This window comes from Cebidichthys violaceus, unplaced genomic scaffold, assembly GCF_023349555.1.
Source record: "Cebidichthys violaceus isolate CVI_PGR_0920_01 unplaced genomic scaffold, fCebVio1.0.p SCAF_20, whole genome shotgun sequence".
Lineage (NCBI taxonomy): Eukaryota > Metazoa > Chordata > Actinopteri > Perciformes > Stichaeidae > Cebidichthys > Cebidichthys violaceus.
The window spans coordinates 8,984,173-9,007,982 of record NW_027176373.1 but is presented as its reverse complement, the minus strand read 5'-3'; the positions used below and the strand labels follow the sequence as shown (position 1 = coordinate 9,007,982).

Sequence of the window (23,810 nt, the reverse complement as noted above, 5' to 3'; positions counted from 1 at the left end):
TATTATTGTGGCTGTAGTTCAAGGTCAGTTTTCTTCTGTCCAGCTCACTCAAAGAACTCATCAATGACTGACGGACCACTGCCAAAATTCATCTAAGGCCTTAAAATAGTTCAGACCAACAGCTCTCACACTGCTCTGGTTTCATCTGATGATCATGTGTGCTTGCTTGTATTGAGATATCATTTCACTGTGACGACAGGAAGCCTGCAGTGGAAATGTTCAGTTCGGATGGATCGAGTTTGTTTGGTGCCCACTAGAGGGCTTCAGTGTCTGTATAGTTGTTCCAGAAGTGGGTGACGTGAACGTCACTTGTTAATTATCCCCAGTTATTGATGACTAACCTAGACCAAGCTCACTAACTAGACTTGTTATAGAGCTACAGTATGGTTAAATGTATTTATGTCTACCTATTTTTGTTATGTGTTATGTGTATGTTGATATTTTTCCTGTACTTATACATGTGTCACTCTTTATGTTTTAATTGAGTTGCTGTGACAGCACGTCACAGCACAGGATCTCGTGGCGCAACGGTAGCGCGTCTGACTCCAGATCAGAAGGTTGCGTGTTAAAATCACGTCGGGATCAGTCATTTGCTTTATCGTGGTATTATGGAGACTGCGATCAAGTCAGCAGACACTCAGATCTCCGTGGTCAATTCGGCAGACAAGTAACTTTTAGTGCGCCTATATGCTGAAATTCACGGTAAATGCATTCAAACGGCACAGATCGGGAGCCAGCGAAGGACTTTGCAAAGTTAGCGGAAAGATTACTGTGAAACAACTTCCGGTTTTCTACAGACGAACATCTGGTTTTCAAAATAAGATGCCAACAAAGTACACATATTGCATAATGGAAAGAAGATTAAATGAATTATATTCACATTAAGTACAAAAAAATGCTACCTGCATCTCGTGAGTAAAAGGGAAAATACACCTAAATTGTACGTGAAGTGTCTTTATTCTTTGATTTGCGGGTTACTGGAAATATATTAAAATGAATAATACCTGACTGACAGTCAATTAAGATATTTGATTACGCAAATATCCTGAACTGAATTTGTATCTTCAAATGGCAAATTTCTGAAATTTTTAAGGTGCTATAATGTTCAGGACAAAAAAAGGTTAATATCATAATATTTGAGGTGCTACAAAAATATTTTTCTCAATAATTCCATACAATGACTGATTCCACCCATACTGAAAATCAGTAATTTTTACTGTACCAACTAAGAGATATTTCAAAGTAATTGTCTTACATTTCTACAGCAAACACGTCTAATAACTGAATATTTGAAGTGTTATAAAAAATATTTTCAATACATACATATCAGCCATTGTCTGGAATTATTGAGAAAACAGTTTTTTATTACACTTCAAATATTCCGTTTTTAGATATTAGATATAATTGGTAGAGTAAAAATGTCTGATTTTCAGCATGGGTGGAGTCAACGATGTCCTGAACACATATATATCACTCATTGTATGGAATTATTGAGAAACATATTTTTATAGCACCTTAAATATTCAGTTGTTAGACGTTTTCTCGGATCAAATGTATGACTTTTACTTTGAAATATCTCTTATTGGTACAGTAAAAGTGTTTAATTTTCTGCATGGATGGAGTCAACGATGTCCTCAACACATATATATCAGTCATTGTCTGGAATTATTGAGAAAACCTTTTTTATTACACTTCAAATATTCCGTTTTTATATATTTTGTCGGTAGAACTGTATGACTTTTACATTGATATAGTTTCAAATTGGTACAGTAAAAATGTCTGATTTTCAGCATGGGTGGAGTCAATGATGTCCTGAAAACATATAAATCACTCATTGTATGGAATTATTGAGAATCATATTTTTATAACACTTCAAATATTCAGTTATTAGATATTTTTCAGTACAAATGTATGACTTTTACTTTTAAATATCTCTTAATTTGTACAGTAAAATTGTTTAATTTTCTGCATGGGTGGAGTCAGAGATGAGTTGAACACATATAGATCACTCAGTCTGGAATTATTGAGAAAATACTTTTTATAACACTTCAAATATTCAGAAATGTACTTGTTTCTCTCTACAAATGTATGACTTTTACTTTGAAATATCTCTTATTTGGTACAGTAAAAATGTCTGATTTTCATTATGGGTGGAGTCAACAATATCCTGAACACATACATATCAGTCATTGTCTGGAATTATTGAGAACACCTTTTTTATTACACTTAAAATATTCCGTTTTTAGATATTTTGTCGGTAGAAATGTATGACTTTTACTTTGAAATATTTTTTAATTGGAAAAGTAAAATGTCTGATTTTCAGCATGGTTGTTGTCAAAGATGTCTTGAACACACATAAATCAGTCATTGTCTGGAATTATTGAGAGACATATTTTTTATAGTACCTCAAATATTCAGTTATTAGACTTTTTCTCGATTCAAATATATGACTTTTACTTTGAAATATCTCTTAATTGGTAAAGTGAAATTGTCTGATTTTCAGTATGGGTGGAGTCAACGATGTCCTGAACACATATAGATCACTCAATGTCTGGAATTATTGAGAAAATACTTTTTATAACACTTCAAATATTCAATTAGATATTTTCTCTGTACAAATGTATGACATTTACTTTGAAATATCTCTTAATTCGTGCAGTAAAAATGTCTGACTTTCTGTATGAGTGGAGACAACGATGCTCTGATTACATATACATCAGTCATTGTGTGGAATTATTGAGAAAAAACATTTTTATAGCACCTTAACAATTTCAGAAATTCGCCATTTCAAGGTACAAATTCAGTTCAGAGGTTTTGTTTTATTAAAATATCTTAATCTTTCCAGCAACCCTCAAATCAAAGAATAAAGACACTTCACGCACAATTCAGACCTGTCTATTTTCCCTTTTACTCACAAGATGCAGGTAACATGTTTCATACTTAATGTGAGTATAATTCATTTAATCTTATTTACATTATGCAATATGTATACTTTGTTTCAAGTATACAACAAAGTATCCAATATACAGACGAAACATCTTATTTTGAAAACCGGATATTTGGCTGAAGAAAACCGGATGTTGTCTCACGTTAATCTTTCCGCTAACTTTACAAAGTCCTTCGCTCGCCCCCGATCTGCGCCGTTTGAATGCGTTTACCGTAAATGTCAGCATATAAGCGCACTAAAAGTTCCGTGTCTGCTGAGTTAACCACGGATATCGGAGTGTCTGCTGACTTGACCGCAGTTTATGGGGCTGGTCTGTAGGCGAATTCCTCACGTTATAAATCACAATGGATGTTGCTGGTATATAACATTCACAACTTAGGCATTAAATGGTGTCCGTTTATTTATTCAAATATTAATTATTTAACGTGTTTTTTTATTTTATTGTATCCGTTTCTAAACATTAAATCTTAAATTGATGAAGATAGACTATAGCTTTGTCTGCAAAACGTTTGCATTCACACATCTTCACGTGTATCCTCTCTGAGAAGGTGTGTTACGTTGCCATGGAGAGGCGTCGCAACGCAGCAGTAAAGCGTGATCATGGACGTGCGTGTCCCCGGAACAAATTCTTCTAAATATCAAAGGTAGTTACAACATACAAACGTATATTATACCACGGGAAATACAGCGGCTTTACTCGGACTAATGCTGCCAATACTCGCTGTAACAGCCCCGCTACTCTTGAGTAAACGAAGAGGTCTCTGTGTCTCCGTTACTTTTGTTCTGAGACTAAACTTGTTTAGCTCGCACAGACCTGTTCACCAGCACAGACTACATCATGCCAGAAGACAAAGAGTGTAAGCTGCTGCTGCCACCTAGGAGTTCTGACAATAAAAAGAAGAAGAAGAAGAAAAGAAATAAAATAACTGCTTCCACCACAGACAATTCAGGTAAACACAGTTTGTCGTGTAGGAAGAAGTATTTAGATCCATTCATTACAAGGAGCATTACACCTACTGTATATTCAAATAAAAAATATGAAATATGAAAGCATATTCAGTCAATTTATATTGTATATACTTTCAAAAGTAAAATAATTAATTGTGTAGGAAAAGTGCCACAGTCAATGTAACATTTTACATTATTTTCTGACATTTTAAAAACTGAGGTTCATTGCTTGATCAAGAAATAATCAACAAATGTATCAATAATGAATATAGAAATTAGCTGCTGTCCTAAAAAGCACTTATTTTTACGTATTTTCCACATAGTCTCATACAATGGTTCATATGATATCTTATGAAAAGTTAATGCTCATGTATCCTAAATCATCAACAAAGTGCTGTTGAGGTATCAGCAAAAATATAAAAAAGCAATAAAAAAGCACCATTCCTCACAATCTATGATTTTACAAAACTATAAGAGCATTGAGAGTGAAACAAAGGAGTAAAGAAAACCAAAACAACTGTAAAGTTAGGAGATAATTAATCCTCTGGGTTTGTCACCATGAGTCACCCTTTTCTTATTGCCTTTAAAAGGACAGTTTAATGCTCTGTAAAAGTAGAATTTAAAAAAATAAAAAATGTTTTCTTTATTCTCTTTCAAGAGTTGAGAGATAGGGATCCACATCCTCATGCATCGCCCTCACAAAAATTGAGTAGTAAAAAAATAGATTCGGAACATAGAGGCTTTGTTACGCTAAAGAAAATGTAATTATTGTGCCACATTTTTTATTAAAACAGAGGCCATGAAATATATGTTAATACACATCATTAAAAAAACCTTTTAGCCAAAATCTCAATCACATTTATAATTAGTCATACTACAGACTTAATGAGCACTGACTGAACCAAGAGTTGGAAAAACAGTCATTTGAACTGACCCTAATGCGTCATCGCTTTGGCAGTTCAAACCAAGGCCACTGTAATTGTACACAATGTAAACACAAGTATAAGGATCATGTGGTGGTGTAGTGGATTCTCTACGGGGTTGAATAGGTCAGAGAGAATAGGCCCCCAGTGTCGCTTCCCCACACTGTTCTATTACAGCTTATTACTGTAAACTAAGCCATCAGCCTTCCAGCTCCAGAGGGAGTCATTAGTAATCTAAACCCCCAGCTTTGTTTGGCAGTGAGCATGAACCTACATGTTTATGTCCCGCCCCCCTACAGAGAAACCTCAGGCTGTGTCTTTGCCCCCTGAGACCTCGCCTGTGTCCCTGCTGCCCCCACAGAGTCCAGTTCAGCCCCGAGGCCAGCTGCCCAAGCTCAGAGCATCCGGTAAAAAGGACGGGAAGCGACTCGCTGGCAGCGGCCGGAGGAGTAAAAAACACCCCAAGGCTTCACCAGCTCTGCTGACATCTACAACCAAAACCAGCAGCATTGGGCCGCTCAGCGCCCAGGCCAGGGAGAGCCTGAGGTGGGAGGGAGTGCTGGAGGACCCCCAGGCTGAAGAGAAGAGGCTGGAACTGTACAGGGCCAACAGGCGGCAGCGTTACATTGCACACAGAGACGCTCTGTTAAAAGTATAAGAAACGCATATCCACAGTGCCTCGACTGTCCATGGACGAGGACAGGACCTGCTCCTGGTCAATGGACCTATTCAAACTTAATAGAGGATTAGCACAGTTTATCACCTGATTCTAAATTATGTAACACTTCCACAAAAGACACAATGTTGATCTTTCAGGACTAACCCAAACAGGATCACTGAACCCCCCCCCCCACACACACACACACCTGCGTGTCCACAGGTCAAAGAGGTAGAGGAGGGAAAGCCATCCACCAGTGGGAGTGGAGTGTATTAAGACTTTAATGGGACTGCTATGTTAAAATGCTGTCCTACTATCTAATACAATATTTTTAAAAGCTCAAACTGTTCAGCACATTAGTCGACCTGCTGTACCAGTTATCAAATGTGCAAAGTCCTAAATCGGTTATACCCCTCTCTAATTCTATGTATGTCTTGCCGCTCTATACTGTAATTTAAAGACACTTTAAAAGAGAATATCTTCGAAAAGACTGTAAAATAAATCTTGGAAACACTACCACTGCTGGGCGATAGATGGCAGAAAAATCATGTATCCCCTGAGTGAATGATATGCTCCAACCCTGATAAGTTAATGAATGCAAAAAGAGACGGTACTATTGTGCCTGAGATTGTTTTTATGCATGAACAAATTCAAACAAAATAGACAAAAAAGTTTAAATGACAATTACATTCCTGTTATTTCTCCCTAGGCATCAGGGTTCACTTTGCATTGATAACAAAGCTGTTACGAACAAGAGGACTGATGTTCAGCACTGTGACTGAGAGGCAAAGAACATCCTTCACTTAAACTCCTCAGGAGAACAAAGCTGATATTTCTTCTTCCCTCAAGAATACATAATATGCTAAATGACTTAATGTAACAATGTGTTTGGGTGCAGAGTAAGACTTAAAGATGTTCCTTGTAGATACATTAACACTTTAAGCTGTTACTTAACAGTATAATGCAATACTTCAAGAGAAGTGAGGTTGCAGGAATATCAGGGCAGTCAGTGTTCCCTACTGCAGGCAGAGAGATGGAAATTATCTTACTTTTTGCTTCAAGAGTGGAAGGCAACATGTATGGCGATTTATACCAGTGACAATGTACATTTATTAATTTTTTAATATAATTTTGATTGATTAATTTGTCAGATACTAAGTTTGTTTAATTAACCAACAAATATGAGTTTCCTGTCTGGTTATATATATATATATATATATATATATATATAAAAAAAAAAAAAACCTGAATAATTCATGATTCATGACAAGTACAAAATATAAGTTTTGAATTCAGTTCTAAAATATTCTGACCGGTACTGGCTTTGAAAAGTCTGCATCAGTTGGATCCCGGATACAGGGAACCGAGGCATACTGTTGAGAGGAAGGGAGAGTGAAGCTCAAAGTAAACGTGGAGGTGTGAAGTAAAGACAGCAATAGACCAGCACAGAGACAGAGGGGAGTAAGAGGGAAAAACGCAGCATTTCCTTTGTGTGCTGTTTTGTCACACTGCATTTGTGTGCTGTTTGTCGAAGGCCTATTGTTCCCTGTTGGTGTGTTTTGTTGCCGTTGCCTATTTCAGCATCTCTGCTTCAAAGAGCTGAGCACTCCCCCTCTGTTCTCATAATCCCCCCTCCGACACACCGACCGGACTACGTACACGGCCGCAGTGGGCATTAAGGCCACTTGTGTTTTTCCCAGCAGCCCCGGGCATTGTACACCGTCTTTTAAAGATTAACAGCAGAGAACATCCTGTAGCATCTTAACTGTGACGTCTGTCACTGAAATATCCCTTAAGACATAAAGCCATGAAATAAAATAAACAACTCTGAAGAAATAATAGGAAAAAAAATATCAAGATTATAAAAAGAAGTCCCAAAAGCTGCATCTGTCTGAGGTATCTGTTGTTTGCATGGTGGAGTCCCCCTCACCTAAACACTGAGTGTATGACGCACAGTTACAACAATGGAGATATAAACTTCACTGTCGATTGTGTGAAGTCTGTCTCTTCTGAATTAAACACGTTAATCCAGGTCTTCAAACTCTCTGTCCTCAGTGAGAGAGGTGGTGACAAAGAGACAGATGGATGACATTCTGGTTGCATGTCAACATTGTACGGATGATGTGTTGAGCAGAAGATTTGAGGAAAGTCTAGATTGGGACAACTGCAGCCAGCTCAGGTCATCTGATCTGTCATGGAGAGGAAAAAGAGAGAACTTTACATTTTGTCTATGCAATGATTAGCCCCAGTTTGTTCATCTCATGTATTTCCATCACATTTGCATTTGAGTCACAGACCTAATTTCTTTGGGTAACTGGGGTCAGCAGAAACACTGCTAAAGGTCCATAAACATTAGAAGGTGCTTAGTTCCCCTTTGTTTGTTTACTGTAAGTAAAACTCTCTACATCTTTGTGATCCCACCCAGTCATCCGTTATTCAGACGATGTTATTGTCCGACGATGGAAAGAAAGAAGAACTGAAAGGTTTTGCATACTCAGCCTCTTTCTTCGTGATGACTTTTCCTGCTACGAACCTCTCCGCCACTGCTGACACTGCTGGGTCGTAGTTCAGGCTTGCTGCCGCTATGACCTCATCATTCCTACAGGTTACAATTTTGATTTAATCAAACATACATATTTTAACATATATTCATTAGGGAGTTACAGCAGCAGCTGTTTTTTTCCACTTACTTAATGTACAATGCCAGGAACTTCCTGTCCTCAAGCACTCCTTTCATTACAATGTCAGTGTATCCCTCCCCATAGCCTGCACACAACCAGAATAAAAACACGAGTTACATTTAATGGAGATAAGTGGAAAAATCTGAAATTCATCAAGGCGGGACGTAGTGGCTATAGTTTGTGCATACAGTGAGTTTGTCACTGTGCTCTTTTATTAAAGGGTCCAGTTAGTGAGTTAATTGTTTACTTAAATCTGAAAATACAAACATAAATATAAATAACTTCAAATGTTACTGTACATACTTTCTTTTTTAATTAGGTCCAAACAATACAAAGACCAAACAATTTTCTTACATCTGACATGTTGGGGGCTGTGGTTCTGTGTGTGTGTGTATGTGTTTGCATGTGTGCCCACCTGCATATCGGATGGTTTTACCCAGTAGGACGGTCCAGTAAAAAGGAACTGAGCTGAGTTCAGTTGGTTTATCCAGCATGTTTAGAGCCGCTATCCTCCCTTAGAAACAATTAAATCAAGTGTTTACATTTAGCTGGAAATAAATCCAAACAACATATATAGTCTTTTAAATCCAAGCCACAATCTAAGTCTGTCATCTCAGACTTTGTGGCCACATTGACATTGTTACTACGTTACCATGAGCTTGTGCCATCTGCCAGTGTCCGATGTTGACCTGCTGGTTCTTGGCCATCGCCAGGGGGAAGGTGGCCAGGTCGCCCCCACAGTACACACTGGAGATATTGGTGCGCATGTACTGCAAGAGGGAGATACTGTCATGTCTTGCTTTGATCTAATGCCATGTTTGTCTTGTTTCCAGTTTTCAGTCATTTCCTGCTATATTTTGGTACAGTAAGTCTTATCTCTTGTTTCAAATACTTCACTTCCTGCCCCGCCATGATTGTTTTCACCTGTCCTTCATCAGCCCCGCTGTCACCTGTCCCTCGTTATCTTCCTTTCACTGTGTATTTAGTCTGTGTGCTCTCCTCTGTCTTTGCCAGTTTGTCCTTTCTGTTTTAGTGAGTGGTTCAGCCTCTTTGTTCCTCTCAGTCTCACGGTGTTTATCTGACCAATCGTCATTACTTTGACTCAGATCTTGCATAGTGTGTTTTCTTTGATACCTTTGCCTTTTTCTGGACTGGCTTCCCGTGTCTGTTTGTGACTGTGATAAATACAAGCTGATGATTAATGGTGCACAACATACTGATGAATGGGAGGAAGTGCATGTTTATTGACACTACTGTTGTCTTTGAGGTCCTGGAAAAGCTGTGAGAATCTGTTGTTTTAGAAGCGATGAGAGGTTGTGTGTTGAGAATGAGATCTATAATCAGGTGAACAGCTGGTCGGTAGCTCACCTTGTCGACTATTACAAAGTTCTTTGAGTCCGTCAGTATTTTGCTGCCCCGCAAGAACTCAGAGTTCGGTTTGATGCCTGGTGGACGAAAGAAAGAAGACAAAAGTGGTTGAGCGTGTTTTGTAGGAATATTGTTAGTGTTGTTGAGCCGTTTATTGCTGCAAAACATAAAATTTATCAGTTATGTTTTTGCGTCAATTAGAAATACAAGTACGAAAAAGTTTTTAAGTGAAAGTTTGACATTTTGAGAAATACACAGACAAAAAAGATGCATCTCCATATTTGTCCAGTAAATATGATAACATGTTAGCTTAGCTCAGCACAAATACTGGAAACAAGCTGAAGTGACCCTCTCTGTCCAGAGGTATCTTCTTACCAGTACCTCAAACATAGTTACTGAAAAAACAAATACTGGTAATATGATGTACAATAGGCATTCTTTAAAGTTTGTGAGACATTTCACTGTTTTTATTAAGTGATTGTGCGTTACAGAAAGGTCTAATAATGTAAAGATGTTCAAGAGTAATTAAGCGAATGAGCATAACATGAATACATTAATTGTATGCAGATGTGTAATGTCTGCATTGCACTTACCAATACCAACAATCAAAACATCTGCTGGGATAACTTTTCCACTTTTAAGCACAACCTCCTTCACCTTGAGGAAGAAAGGACAATGAGACAGAGGACAGGAGGAACCGAGAGTGTTCAGATTTTCATATTTCACTCTCTTTACTGATGTTCGAGTTTGAAGTTGAAGTGATAAAACAAATTGGCACAATGTGTATTTTCTCCACTTTACCTTGCCATCCACACCTTTGATATCCGTGACGTTATCATTCATGTAGAATTTCACATTATTTTCTGACAGCATCTGCAGCGACAACAGAGTTTAAACTAGAAGTAGCTGAAAAGAAAATGAATGTGAGGATATAATACAGGACTCTTTCTTTCTCACCGCCAAGGTGACTTTTCCAATTTCACGACCCAGTGTGTTCTGGTACGGCAGCTCACTGCTGCCGATCACTGTGACGCTGGAGGCTTTGTCTATACAATAAGATGCAACTTCCATACCTGAAAAAAAAAGAATGTGTTTTGAAGGTGCAGCAGAGAATATCATGAAGTAGAGAACAATCAAATGGAAAGTGTATAACAAAAATAAAATACTACTAGATAAATCAATAAATAATGTGTTTTGAACTCTATTACATATTACAATGAAGTGTAAAAAGAAATTTATAATATAGCTTTATACTTTTTTATCATTGCCATAGTAAAACATGAGCACACCCATCTCATTAGCATACACATGCGAAGAAAACAAGAAATGAAATGAGTGCTAAGAACAAAAGCTTTATATTTCGTATTACTCTCTGTTAATGATTTAGCTAACAGTAACATTTATTGTAGTAATCCGTTTTATTTTCATTTTGTTGGCTCAATAACCTTTTACTGCCTTTTGTAGGTTTTGTACATCCATAAAACTGATGACAGGAAACTGTCAATAAAAAAAATTGTCTTTTTCTACATTCTATTTTTATTTCCTATACACCGACAGTCCAGACAAATGTAAAAATATGTGCATATTCTGCACACTGCAAACACAGTACCGACAAAAGAGGTTCCCACGAGGACGACATTGTAGCCCAGACAGGCTGTGTGGATTTGCCGGGCGTCCTCTGGAGTCTCCAACATCCTGACGTTGTCCAACTTCATGCCGGGGACATCCAGACCCTTCGCTCTGAAGGACAGGCCATGACTCTGTTTATAAGCAATGCAGTGCAGTGTAGTGGTGCTCCAACAATGACCACTTTTCTTTTTAAGGTACAGTTATCACATCTACTGTTGGTCATTGTTGCAATCAAGAGAAATGTGTCTGAGCCCCGTTTCCTGATAGCGATCAATCTTAGTAGGATTTTCTAAGAACATTTCAAGAAATGATCTTGAAGTTCTACAGAAAACATTTTCACCAAAGTAACAATAACGAGGTAGTGCACACCGTTATGACCCTTGATATCAGCTGTCTGTGGAGCTGAAGATGATGCTTGTGACACTTTTAGATAATTTATACTCTCTCTATATCAAAAATACATCACATTGCGTAAGTGTTGTAAAGGACACAAAGAAATGTTTCAAACTTGGAGTTTTTTTGTATGAAAATTAATCTTAATGTGCAGCAACAGCTTTATAATTCATATTAGAAGAAGCTGCTTTGAGCCCCTCAATCACAACAGGCTGATAAGAAATTGCAAATGTGAACTCTGTGCTATCGTTTTTATCATTAAAATATTTAATGATACACTCCCCAATGTTTTTAAAAGTTAAGATGAAATGAAAAATTCCTTTTCAACCCTTTTAGATCACATCCACGATCATATTGCGAACCTATTTAACAATATATGAAATTAAACTATAAAATGTTTTATTTTTATGTCAAAATCGAATCGTCTTTTCTCCCTCTAAAACTTAAATAAATATGATGTGGGCTTACGTAAGTTTATGCCAACCACTTTCAACCAAAAATATCTTGACATCCATCCATTGATCATATATAATACAATCACATCTTATCTAATCCATACAAACATTTGTGTTTTGGGGCCACTATAACAAAATTGTGAAGTACATCTTAAAGTCATAATATACTATCTTTTATATATTTGTTCCATTTTCCATAAAAATTAAACAAGTGGGAACATTTATTGGTGGTTATTCTTTGCATTTGAATGTGATTTTGTGTGAATTCGACTTAGTTATTGCACATTTTATGGATAAGGGGTGGCTGCCTGGGGGCCTCAGAAAGGCCCAGACTGGCCCTGGTTTCAAATGAAACACTTGCACACACATGTTTCTGTGTGTGTGTGTGTGTGTGTGTGTGTGTGTGTGTGTGTGTGTGTGTGTGTGTGTGTGTGTGTGTGTGTGTGTGTGTGTGTTTGTTTGTACCTGCAGCCTGTTGAGATGAGAAGCTGGTCATAGCTCTGAACAGAACCGTCGTCAAATGCAACTGTCTTTATGTCTGTGTCCACTGACACGGCCTGCAATGTGTTGTACAGTTCAAATGACCAAAAGTAATTAAGGAATTGTGCAACAAGACTAATGATGTGAGTAGACAGGAGATGGAGAAGGAACTCACTTCTTTCCGGAGCCACACCTCAATGTCATGCTGATGGAAGAACTCCATCCTCCTGAGCAGAATACTGTCGTTCTCCACATTCATTACCTGTGCGATGAGTGACGGTAGTTAATAAAAAAACACACATACATATACATCACTAAAATGTTGGTGTTCGTATCGTCTCATTCAGTCCGCAGCACCTTGCTGAGTCGTGTTTTGTCGTAAGGCAAAAGGTCATCTCTGGTGACCATGATGATTCTGCCTCCAAAGTTTTCCTGCCGCAGAGTCTCAGCGCAGATCAGCGACGCAGCTCCTGTGCTCACAGAGAGTTAACACTATCACACACACTGAGAAATTGTATTACTGACATTCATTATATTATTCATTCATCTCTATTCATCAGTGATGTTTCCTGTCCACTCACACATTCAAATATATAAAGATAACTATCATTTATTGTGTAATTCTTCTTGTTACAATTATTACCCAGTATCTTACTGTTCATCTATGTAGTACATCTAGTAGTTTATTACATACTTGTACATGGACTCCTGTATTTTACATACATCTACATAACTGTGTGTTTATATAGATTCACTATATATAATTCCCAATACTCTTCTATTCAATTCCAATTAAGCACCTCACTATATCAATACAAGACAATGTACAATATATACCAGACTTGCACTCAATGTACATTACATATATACATAATAACAATTATATTTAGAGTTTGAGTGTGGTATGTTTTTTGTTTTAGTCCAGTTTTATTTAATATTCTAGCTATTCATGCTTGTGAAAAGTTAATAAAGAAGTAAAAAAACAAACAACAACTTTAAACATTGACTCATTGTTTTTGCAATTAACTGATTAAACTGATTACTGTATGAAATGGCAGGACATGTCTGTGAGAATTGCCGCCCAGAGCTCAAAGCTATGTCTTCAAATATCTTTATTCGTCCAACCGTCAGTTAAAAACCCAAAGATGTTCAATTCACAATGAAATAAAGCAGGAAATCTTCACATTTGAGAAGCTGGAACCAGAGAATATTTTTGCTTCGAAAGTGATTTTAAATGGTTGCTGAATCATTTTCAGTCAGTCCATTCAGCGATTAATAAAAATGTTTATGCTCTAAATGACAACAACACACACACACACACACACACACACACACACACACACACACACACACACACACACACACACACACATACACACACACACACACACACACACACACACACAAACACATATACAAAGACATTCAGAGTGTTCCCCACTCACCTCCTCCCAGCAGCAGAACAGTGTGGGTAACTCCTGCTACTGCAGCTCCCATACTCTTCACTCTTTTTTCTTGTTTGAGAGTCTGAACCACATAGAAAACATCATTAACATCATATAACCCATCAACAGAAATAATTATTTATGTATTAAAATGGTTAAAAATATATATAGAATATATTGTTAGTCATCTAAAATAGATCCTAAATTTGGTATTCATGCATCGATTATTGATTAGAGAATTATATTGCATTACAAAGTGGACTTTCAGTTTATTCACATTCCAGTTTGCTGCTGTTTAAAACTGTCTTGTCCATTTTTTTCCAGTGTGCAATTAAACGTATACCTACTTGCATTCCAAAACACATACTTTTTTCTTTTAGTACATACTGCAGCTGCCCTTACAAAGTACATGCTGTTGCATGTATGCATTCAATTGGGTCATACTACTTTGTCATAACATTGTACCGTGTACTTTGACCCTCTTGCTCATATATTTTGCCATACTGCATTTGACTTCCTATTTATTGGGATATACTAAATCTATTTCTGGCACACTAAATAGTATGGTAGTATGGGTATTGGAATGCACAGCTTGTCTCATTCCCAGCATAGCTGCACCTAGCTCAGCCTCAGCAGATAGCTAATCAGCAATATCAACTGATCTTTCTATTTATTTATATTTTTGTGGTAATTTGAGTTATTTCTGATTTTATAATCCAACTAAAGGAATTTGGGTTTAAAAAGAGAGTTTTAATAGCAGTTCATGGTCTAAACCATAAACCATGAGGACTTGATCCACTTTAAGTGCAAACTGTCGAAATTATGGAATACAAACAAAAAAATACTTCAATAAGATACAAACATATTAGTACAGATAAACCCATTTATCATATGTGCTGATTTAAAAACTGAACCGATTAAATTTACAATGACGCAATGAAACAAGAAGCACCATGATATCAGCGGAAACAGAGAAGGTAACTGTATATTTACCTTTTTGTTTATAGACACATACACTTTGCGGTTTTGAATTTTGACCTTCAAAAGAGAAGAAGACAAATTAAAATGACAGTAAAATGAGAGCAAATGTCCGTCTGTCTGTCAGGTGTGTACCTTGTGGCAGGGTAAACAGTCCATGCCAGGGAACTCCTCCAGATCTCCTGTGTGGATGTTGAAGCAGGCGCCATGCCACGGGCAGCGCACTGTGTTGCCTGAAATAACCCCTGAAGACACACGCGAACACACACACACCATTCACATGTGCTAGTGTTAAGAAAGGAAGCAATCATTAAGGACAAACTGTAGAACACATTGAAAATGCCATATTTCTATTAACTCAAACGATTTCTATATTCAAACTGTGAAGTGTACTAGAGCTTTATATTAAAGCTGTTTTATCTCCCTAAATGACAACTTATAGCTCCGACAGATGAAAACATGCCATCCTCATAGATTCAGTGTGTTTGCCCAAATGTTGAATGAAGTTGCGTCATTTTTTGTCCTCAGAAAACAGCCAATCAAGGCACAATATTAAAATACAAAATCTGTGCAGATGAAACATACTAATATGGCGAATAAACTTTATGCGACAGATAAAAAATATGATTAAATGGAATGAAGGCGTCAAATCCCTAACCCTAATCCTGCTCCTCTGTGCTCACAAACTTACACCTTGTGCCTCTTTACCTTTACTGAGTGGAGCTCCATAGTGCGTACACTGGTTACCAATGGCACTGTATTTGCCCTCGCTGCGTGTCAACAGCACACTGTGATGTCCCACTTCAACCTCCATCATCCTGAGGTAACAAACACACACAAACACACACACACACACACACACACACACACAGATACTGCAATAAGTTTTCCACCCAAAGTAAATTTTTATTCAACTTAAACTGCTTTAAATTAGACAATTAGTAATGATGTGTAAACAGGTTGTCATGTTTGTCAGTGAGACAGGCTTGGTTTCATATTTCTGAGGCTGTCATCATTTGTTGATTAACGGTGCATAAATCATTGTATATATCAGTAATACATAAAGCACTCATGTATGAATAAAAACAGGTTTTAGGTTGCCAGGTTCTGAACACCTCCCCTCCTCCTTACTGTCCATCCTGCAGGTCTGACTCCAGACACACCGCCTCAGTCAGCTCCTCTGATGTGTCCTCTGGATCAGAGTCCCGAAGCTCCTCATGGGCTGAACACACGCACACGCAAGAATACATGCACACATGAGCGTGCACATATGCACACATTTTTCAAAGGAATTCAAAGGAGTTAAACAAACTACATCAGCAATAATATAGGTTTTCTAAATACAGATCATTAAGACACTCAGAAAACTCCAAATGATTAAACAGCTGTTAAATTCAGTGAAACATTGATGTAGTAGGCCTACCGGACTGTTTAATCTATGAATATTCAGGCAGGTTACTCACGCGGTTTGGTCCCAGACATGTCAGTGATTCAGTTGTAACACCACAAAGATATACACAAAACCTCCAGAAACATTCAAAGCTTGTCAGATGCTCCGTTGAGAGAAGTTCTTCAACAGCCCAGGGTTCCCAGTTTGTTTTCTGCTCATCAGCTCAATGATGGGATAAGAGTACATTTCCACGGCATCCGGTCCATCCCCAATCCTCATCCCTTGAACCTGGGAGACAAAGTGAAAAAGTGGCCGTTTCTGGGGATTTTGATAAGACGAGTGAAAATCAAACAAAAAGTTACTTTTGGGACTCCGGTGAATGAACAGTGATGTCAGTGGTCATGTTCAGCCCCGTTTTTGTTCCAGAGAAAGTCGATGGTGGTCTTTTGTGTTTCACAACGGCGGTATAGAGAAAGGCTGACGAGGCAGCAGCAGGCGACACTGAATGGACAGGCGACAAAGCATAACTTACAAAACCGGATTCAGGCCTACTATCATTCACACATCGTTTCAAGATTCATCACTGCAAATCCCAAGGATTTTAAATCAGTCACTTATTAAATGCTGAAACATGACAGTAGTTCAGTAGGCAAATGGGCTGTGGTGGAAGAAGTAGCCTACTCACATCTTTGTTACCAGGTACACTACCAAAAGTAAAAGTACTCATTATGCAAAGTGGGCCATTTCAGAATAAAGTATTTTATATTATTGGATTATGATAATTGGCTCATTAATGTTAATATCACTTTAGTGTTGCAGGTAAAAGTCAAACTAATTTAAATTACTTTATATACTGCTGAGCTTGTGAATTTTCTCATAGAGATCAAAAAAGTCTAAACTTATAACAAAACATAATTCATTATTTGTCAATTATATTTTGTAGTCTATTATTATCTGAATCAGCAAGGAATCTTTAGTTACAAAAGTTGTCAAATAAATTTAGTGAAGTGAAAAGTTCAATATTTCCCTATTGTAGTGGAGAAGTAGTATAAAGCAGCAGAAAATGGAAATACTCTAGTAAAGTGGCTACATGTACCTCAAAATTGTACTTAAGTACAGTACTTGAGTAATGCTTTATTTCACGTCCAATTGTTAATTTAAGTTTTCTTGATAAATACATAGACAGGTGTGAACTACATGAACTGGATGATAGTATTTGGTACTTGGTAATTAATTGGCACACTTCTAATCTTCAGAATCATATATACTTTACTGATTCCGGGGCAAAATTATTCGTTACAGTAGCTCTTATATATAAGCATGAAGAAATGTAAGAAGATTTGTGTGCATAATACCATAATATCGTATAAAATTCAATAAAACTAAGAAATAAGGAATGACAAATATAAGAAATATGTTAAATACGTACATCAAACATGTACAATATATAACCACGATGTAAACAAGTGAAAAAATAGAAATAGGATCTATTAAGTGTGTGAAATATAATTGCATTGAGCTTAACTGAATAAAACTCAACTCATCATAACGGCATAACATATAATGGTTCCCCCCCATATTTGGTCTGACCCTATGACATCACTGCTGACTTCATCCAGTGTATAAATAGAAGAAACTGTTGGGCACCTCCTCCTTGTGACTCTGGAACACATGGTGGGTATATAGTAAGTATCAAAGAAGATAATGATTAACTAATGAAATGCAGAACTGAATCAATAAAGATTAACTAAACTTTTACATTACATAACAATACCTGTCCGTGTTTTACTTTAACCAGCGACGTTGATATTATATGAATTGCAATTAAACGAAATACAGAACACAAACAAACCCGTGATAGTAAGTGTCTTCAGTTACAGATCATGATGGAACTGTGGCTAAAAAAACATGGGGACAAATGGTGTGTTCTCACCCACTTTGTCACACAGTGTGGCACATTTGAACTAATGTACAATTTTTTGTACAGTTAAATCATTATTGCACATAAAAGTAATAATCAGTCATTATGGGGTAGCAGTTGATGACAGGTGAAATGTGTCCAATAAACCCAGTGCAATCAATTGCGAACATACAACAGTTTACAACTATGCCAATTTTTTTTTTATATTCATTTATTCAGTTAAATCAATTAATTTTGTATAGCTCAAAATCACAAATTTGCCTCAGAGGGCTTAACAATCTGTACACATACAACATCCTCGGTCCCAGGACCCTCACATCCGTACAGGAAAAACTCCCCCAAAAGAAACCTTTAACGGGGAGAAAAAAAGGAAGATGTGACAGATGTCATGTGTACAGAATGAACAACATAACACATTCAATGCATATGACATAAATTATTTAAATAGTGATAGTAGTGAGCAATGAAGGAAAAATTACAACTACTAATAATAACAGCAGCAGTGGATATAGTAGGATAATAAAAGAGGAAAGAGGAGCTCAGTGTATCCTAGGAAGTCCCACTGAAGTCGAGGCCTATAGCAGCATATCTGGGTCGGACCAAGGCAAACATGACCAGTGTATGCTTTTTGTGTAACTGTTAACTATATTGCTTCACTTTCCACTTGTTTACTTCATTGTCCCCTTAATATGAACACATATTGCTTTGGGTTGTAGTCTGTACTGGACACCTCTTACTTATTGTCATCATTTTGAGATGTGTAAAGCTTATTGTATGCCCGTGAAGCAACACTTAATGAAAAGAAGAATACTGTGGGAGCAAATGAACAGTGTAAGGGGTTTGACTCTATTTTTGCTTGAACTGTGATCTTCGACCTGTTAGTAATCCGTTTGTCAGTTCAAGTGAGGGGAGGGATGTGTGTTAAAGGGCAATGATCGTGTGTTGAAGAGACGTTATTTTCTCTCATACCTCAAATTGTATTTGACCTGAAATGTGCCCTGAACACAGGAGCACATGGGATTTGAAGTGAACTAAGGCAGCCAGGTTCTCTAGTAACAATCTAGTAATGGATTTAAAGTCAACACTTCTGGTTGTTGGAGGCTCTGCGTGCTCTTTCAAACTGCTGAACACCGTCATTAGATTCCTTCCAACACCAGAACTGGCACGCAAGAAATCCTGGAAGTGGAGGAACATCAGCACTTCATTAGCTCACAGCTCGCTGACAGGACCATGGGCTGTCTTATGGTGCGTAAAGACACAGTAATCAGAGTTGGTGCTATCATTTATTTTAATATCTTCCTCCGGTTTCTCTTCCTCTCACTCACCATGCAGTTTCTACCTTAGACCTCACATGCTGGAGGACCTGATCTCCTCTCACTCCTTGCTCTCCCACAGTCTTGTTGCTGTGTCTACAGGTAACGACCTCGCTCACAACACACAAAGATGCTCGTGCTCACACATCAGCAGACAGCGGATTTAGGCTTGAAATCAATTGTTATTTCATTGTTATTTCACCTAATTAAGAATGGAAACCTCTGCTATAGCAGCAGACAATGAATGTTTAATTTATGAGGCTTTCACAACAACAACAACAACAACAACAACAACTTCCAAGTCATGCAACAATCTGTTCCTGGATTGAATCAAGTAAACGTTAATTTACCTCACTTGGAAATCAGATGCTGACCACACTGACAGTTTATATACTGACAATAAAAAAGCAAAGTGGGGAAATGATAAAAATGTTGCATTAAAATGTCCTTTCTACAAGATTTAATAAAAGGATTGAACAAACCTTAACCAAAACAGTAAATGATGTTTTGTGTATCAATGTACTACTGTGTTGCATGCTTACATAAGTCATGTACTTCCTCCTCTAGGTTATTTTATCCATGACTTCTTGGACGTGGCTTTGAACCAGTCATGTAAACGGTCCTGGGAGGTGCTCCTCCACCACTCTGCGGTAATAACCTTTACACCGTGTGTGTGTATGTGTGTCTGTGTGTGTTTACATGTGTGTATATCACGGTGGCCGAGAGAGCTCAACACACTGCAAAGAAATAAGTGTCCCCCTGGATGCATCTGTTTCGTTGTTCTGTATTGGCTTGTGTTTTCTCTATATCTGTGTTTTTTTTATGTGACATATTTGTTGTTTTAGTAGAAAGTTGCAAAATTGGATAATCTTGAACATAGACAGAATATGTGCCCCAACAAGGCAGGACATATAACTGTAACACAGAGGATCTTTATTATGATACATTTTATAAAGCTTGATCTTTGTAAAGATGGAGACGAACTGTTTAAAAAAACACCTGCTACATGCAGATGCTAAGCTAACACCCTTCTGTGTCTTTATCCATTGCTTCTCCGTTAACCCAACGCCCAAGTCCTCCTCCCAAGGCAGATTTCAGAAAATCTAGAGATAGAACTAATTGATTACACATATATTTAAAGATATGACGAAGGATCAACAGAAAACAAAGATTCCATCTGGGTGTTATTAGGATCTGAGTACAAAATATTTGTCAGGTTTCCAGCCTTGACACGTCTATGTGTTGTAACGACGAGGTCAGTGAATTAAATCGCACACGACCTGATTCACCTCCAGCAGGAAAAGAGCTCAGTGACTTTAGGTCACGAGATTGTAAAATAGAGGACACGTTTTGCTGATAGCTGAGCTAATGAGTCGCTCTGTGACGCTCTTTTAAGTTGCTGATTGAACCAGAGAGGTAGTAAAACATTTATGTTCAACACTCATAGTTCAAGGTCAGCTTGTGTTGAGTTCTAATAGGATATAAGGCTTTATGTTTGCCAGATTATAACAATATCCTTCAGTTTATCCTCCAACATGTCTTTAAAATCTTTATCATACTCACAATATTTTCAACTGCAGAGGACAAAATTTACTTTTTGCAACTGGTCTTTCTATTTTTTTAAGGATGTATAACCATGGATGATTGATTATTGACATTAATATATGTATTATTTAATACTCTAAACCCTTCAAAAGTGCTTGCACAGTAGGGGTTGTGGTGTATGAGATATTAATTATCTAGTGATTATCTACTTTACAGAAGTATTGGGATCTAAAAGTGACCTCAGAAACTCTTTTCATTCATTTCAATGTGTGGTTTCTTTAGTGAGAGTGTGAATTTAGTTTTGCTGCATGTTTCTGCTTGTGTCTGTGTGTGTGTGTGTGTGTGTGTGTGTGTGTGTGTGTGTGTGTGTGTGTTAAACTCTGATTATTCTCTCAGGTGCTGTCCTGCTTCAGTTTCTCTGTGACGTCCCACCTCTTTGTGGGCTACTCCGTGGTGTCTTTGCTGGTTGAGATCAACTCATTTTTCCTTCATATCAGGCAGCTCCTCCTCATGTCAGGACGGAGGAACGTGCCAGGGTCGGACATCACAGCGCCCCGCCCCTCTGTGACCTACAGAGTGACCAGCTGTCTCAACCTGGGAACGTACGTGGAACAGTAACTCTCCTCTGGAGGTTTCGCAACTGTGAAAATCAATAGTGAAACTATCTCTTGGACAAGAAAGTGTTCATATGTGAGCATGTGCAAAACAATCCACACAGGAGAATTGCATTTCATGTTGATTTTCATCAGGTTAAATGGGTGGTCTGTCATATGCTGACATGTATTTAAATGAATGTTTGATTAAGTAATCTTTCCTAATAAGCTGCTAGTTCATCTGGAAACAAATTAAAGAAATAATCCTCAAGATGTATAACTTCAATAGTTAGACATTTTAGGATGTGAACTTGTCCTCTTTCTTGCTGAGATTCAGATGAGAAGGTCGATATCATATCTATCAGTTTAATATGAAGCTGGTGCCGGGACACCGGCAGCTAGTCTGGCTTTGTCCAACAACAACAAAATCTGTCTTCCAGCTCCTCTAAAGAGCACAAATTTCACTAATAATACCATATTCGTTAAAAAAAAAGAGTTTCTCACAGATTTTTTTGTCTCGACCTGCAGGTTGTTGGTGTTTCGTGTCTGCACGCTGGCTTGGATGACCCGCTGGCTGGCGGCTCACAGTGAACGTATGTCTCGCTACGTCCTGATGATGGGGACAGTAGGCCTGAGTCTCATCTCCATCATGAACATGGTGCTGTTTTACAGACTGCTCAGGGCAGACATCCTCCCCAGCACTAACAACACCAGCAACCACCACTAGAGAAGCCAGCTCTGGGTTTCTCCTGGTCAAAGAATGAATCCATTGGTCCAGTTAAACTGTGGTTCGAGGACCACTGTAACTTATAGTGTTTGCTTGTAACTTCTAATGTTTGTCAATAAAGTAAAGATGAAGCACAAGTTAGCAGATTGTCTTTTGGGAGATTAGACATAAAAAAGAATCACACAAGGGCAGCGACACTGCAACACTGATTATTTAATATCATATGGTCAGTTCAGTTCAGTTGTTGCTATGTACAACCGCTCAAGTTATTCAGGTTGTGTGTTTCAAAAAAGTTATATTCAATGTCTACAATTGGGTGACAGTTGTCATATTAGGATTAAATACTGTCCCCAGTGACAATTGGGGACAGTGTTTAAATGTGTAGATGCTCCTGATTTGTTCTTAATTCTATAAAGTATTTAGATCACTCAGGTTTCACTTGTTTTTCTTATTTTTAAAAGCAATTTTCTCCTTTATTTTTAAATGAGGCAACATGCAACTAACCACATGTTTTATAATGACAGATTAAAGCAGCATACACTACATCATGATCCTCTTCTGCTGGAATAATTGGGTAAGAGTGGGACCTTCACAGCTTGTCTTAGTTTGGAGCTCTTCTTCTCTGACGTGTGGCAGGTGAACCTTCTCTGTCCTGGACTCTCTCTCATAGCAGGGACACACCTTTAGGTGCTCTGACATGGACGGGACGTTTTGGAAGCACCAATCGTCCACAGGAGAGAACAAAGTGCTGAACTGCCAAACCTGAAGTCACAGGGAAGAGACAGGCAAGGGAGAGAGATCTGGATATTCAGTCCTATGTTTTCATTTACACTCAATATTCTCCTAAAATTGTGCTGGAATTGTATTCAATCAAATATTAAATGTTAGCTAAGGCAGTAAAGGACAGTACCCTTTGTAGTGAAGCTGCACATAGAATATTTAGCCATTATTAAACTTGAGGTCTCTACAGAGGAAGTACTCAGGTTCATTATTAATGTAAAATTACGACAGCAACTATCAGATGTGCTTAAATATCAAAAGTAAAAGTTTGTGTATTATAATTAGATTAAAAATTAAATTATTAGATTTTGGATCAACTTTTAAGCAGCATTTAACTGAGCTGGCTGAGGAGCTAGTTTTAATTACTTATTATAATCAATTTCCACTTTATAGGTACATATAACTAATGCAAATAAATGTATTAAATCCAAACTTCAGGAAGATTATAGTGTTTTTATTCAATAGAGATGAAATCCAAACCTACGCCCTACCTGATTCTATCTAGTATCATACTGTATTCTCACCTTAATGTTGACCATCTCTTAAATATTAAAAAATCACTTTCTTTTTGATGACATAATTTAAACTGGCAGATGTTGCTGATGATGTAATCCACTGTCACTGCTCATAAATGAT

The 23,810-nt window shown here is 37.6% G+C and overlaps 4 protein-coding genes and 1 non-coding gene across 5 annotated transcripts in view; 3 read left to right on the top strand and 2 right to left on the bottom strand.

The window, feature by feature from the left end:
- The first annotated feature begins 513 nt into the window (after positions 1–513).
- trnaw-cca (transfer RNA tryptophan (anticodon CCA)) lies at positions 514–585 on the top strand. The gene has a single exon. It is a non-coding gene; the product is annotated as a tRNA-Trp (tRNA).
- Positions 586–3,599: 3,014 nt separating this feature from the next.
- On the top strand, positions 3,600–5,476 carry liat1 (ligand of ATE1). Its single transcript, XM_068716608.1, has 2 exons — positions 3,600–3,897; positions 5,118–5,476. The coding sequence occupies exons 1-2, from the start codon at positions 3,786–3,788 to the stop codon at positions 5,474–5,476; spliced, it is 471 nt and encodes a 156-aa protein (XP_068572709.1). The 5' UTR covers positions 3,600–3,785.
- A 1,193-nt stretch (positions 5,477–6,669) lies between these two features.
- LOC137876492 (apoptosis-inducing factor 3-like) lies at positions 6,670–16,387 on the bottom strand. The gene is made up of 19 exons (XM_068716105.1): positions 16,369–16,387; positions 16,037–16,127; positions 15,614–15,723; positions 15,041–15,150; positions 14,921–14,965; positions 13,928–14,009; positions 12,840–12,952; positions 12,658–12,744; positions 12,468–12,559; positions 11,135–11,265; positions 10,483–10,598; positions 10,327–10,398; positions 10,119–10,182; positions 9,526–9,602; positions 8,810–8,927; positions 8,573–8,671; positions 8,167–8,242; positions 7,971–8,075; positions 6,670–7,665 (listed from the first exon to the last, which is right to left on the bottom strand). The coding sequence occupies exons 1-19, from the start codon at positions 16,385–16,387 to the stop codon at positions 7,581–7,583; spliced, it is 1,692 nt and encodes a 563-aa protein (XP_068572206.1). The 3' UTR covers positions 6,670–7,580.
- Positions 16,388–19,158: 2,771 nt separating this feature from the next.
- Positions 19,159–22,961, top strand: LOC137876491 (TLC domain-containing protein 2-like). The gene is made up of 5 exons (XM_068716104.1): positions 19,159–19,461; positions 19,549–19,631; positions 20,097–20,179; positions 21,471–21,676; positions 22,196–22,961. Exons 1-5 carry the CDS (start codon positions 19,283–19,285, stop codon positions 22,392–22,394), a joined length of 750 nt encoding a protein of 249 aa, XP_068572205.1. The 5' UTR covers positions 19,159–19,282; the 3' UTR covers positions 22,395–22,961.
- LOC137876489 (F-box only protein 40-like) overlaps positions 22,925–23,810 on the bottom strand; it is a 6,784-nt gene continuing 5,898 nt past the window's right edge. The window contains exon 6 of the mRNA XM_068716102.1: positions 22,925–23,156. Within this exon, the coding sequence (XP_068572203.1) occupies positions 22,935–23,156 (222 nt within the window). The 3' untranslated portion in view covers positions 22,925–22,934. The remainder of the gene's footprint in view (positions 23,157–23,810) is intronic.

Excerpts from the sequence above, each read along its gene's own strand:
- LOC137876491 (XM_068716104.1), top strand. The coding sequence starts at position 19,283 with ATGGATTTAAAGTCAACACTTCTGGTTGTTGGAGGCTCTGCGTGCTCT. Across the intron at positions 19,632-20,096 it reads TCTTGTTGCTGTGTCTACAG|GTTATTTTATCCATGACTTC; the intron begins GTAACGACCTCG and ends TTCCTCCTCTAG. Across the intron at positions 20,180-21,470 it reads TGCTCCTCCACCACTCTGCG|GTGCTGTCCTGCTTCAGTTT; the intron begins GTAATAACCTTT and ends TTATTCTCTCAG.
- LOC137876492 (XM_068716105.1), bottom strand. Across the intron at positions 12,560-12,657 it reads AGGTGTGGCTCCGGAAAGAA|GCCGTGTCAGTGGACACAGA; the intron begins GTGAGTTCCTTC and ends AACACATTGCAG. Across the intron at positions 8,243-8,572 it reads TAAAACCATCCGATATGCAG|GCTATGGGGAGGGATACACT; the intron begins GTGGGCACACAT and ends GGTTGTGTGCAG.
- liat1 (XM_068716608.1), top strand. The coding sequence starts at position 3,786 with ATGCCAGAAGACAAAGAGTGTAAGCTGCTGCTGCCACCTAGGAGTTCT. Across the intron at positions 3,898-5,117 it reads TTCCACCACAGACAATTCAG|AGAAACCTCAGGCTGTGTCT; the intron begins GTAAACACAGTT and ends GCCCCCCTACAG.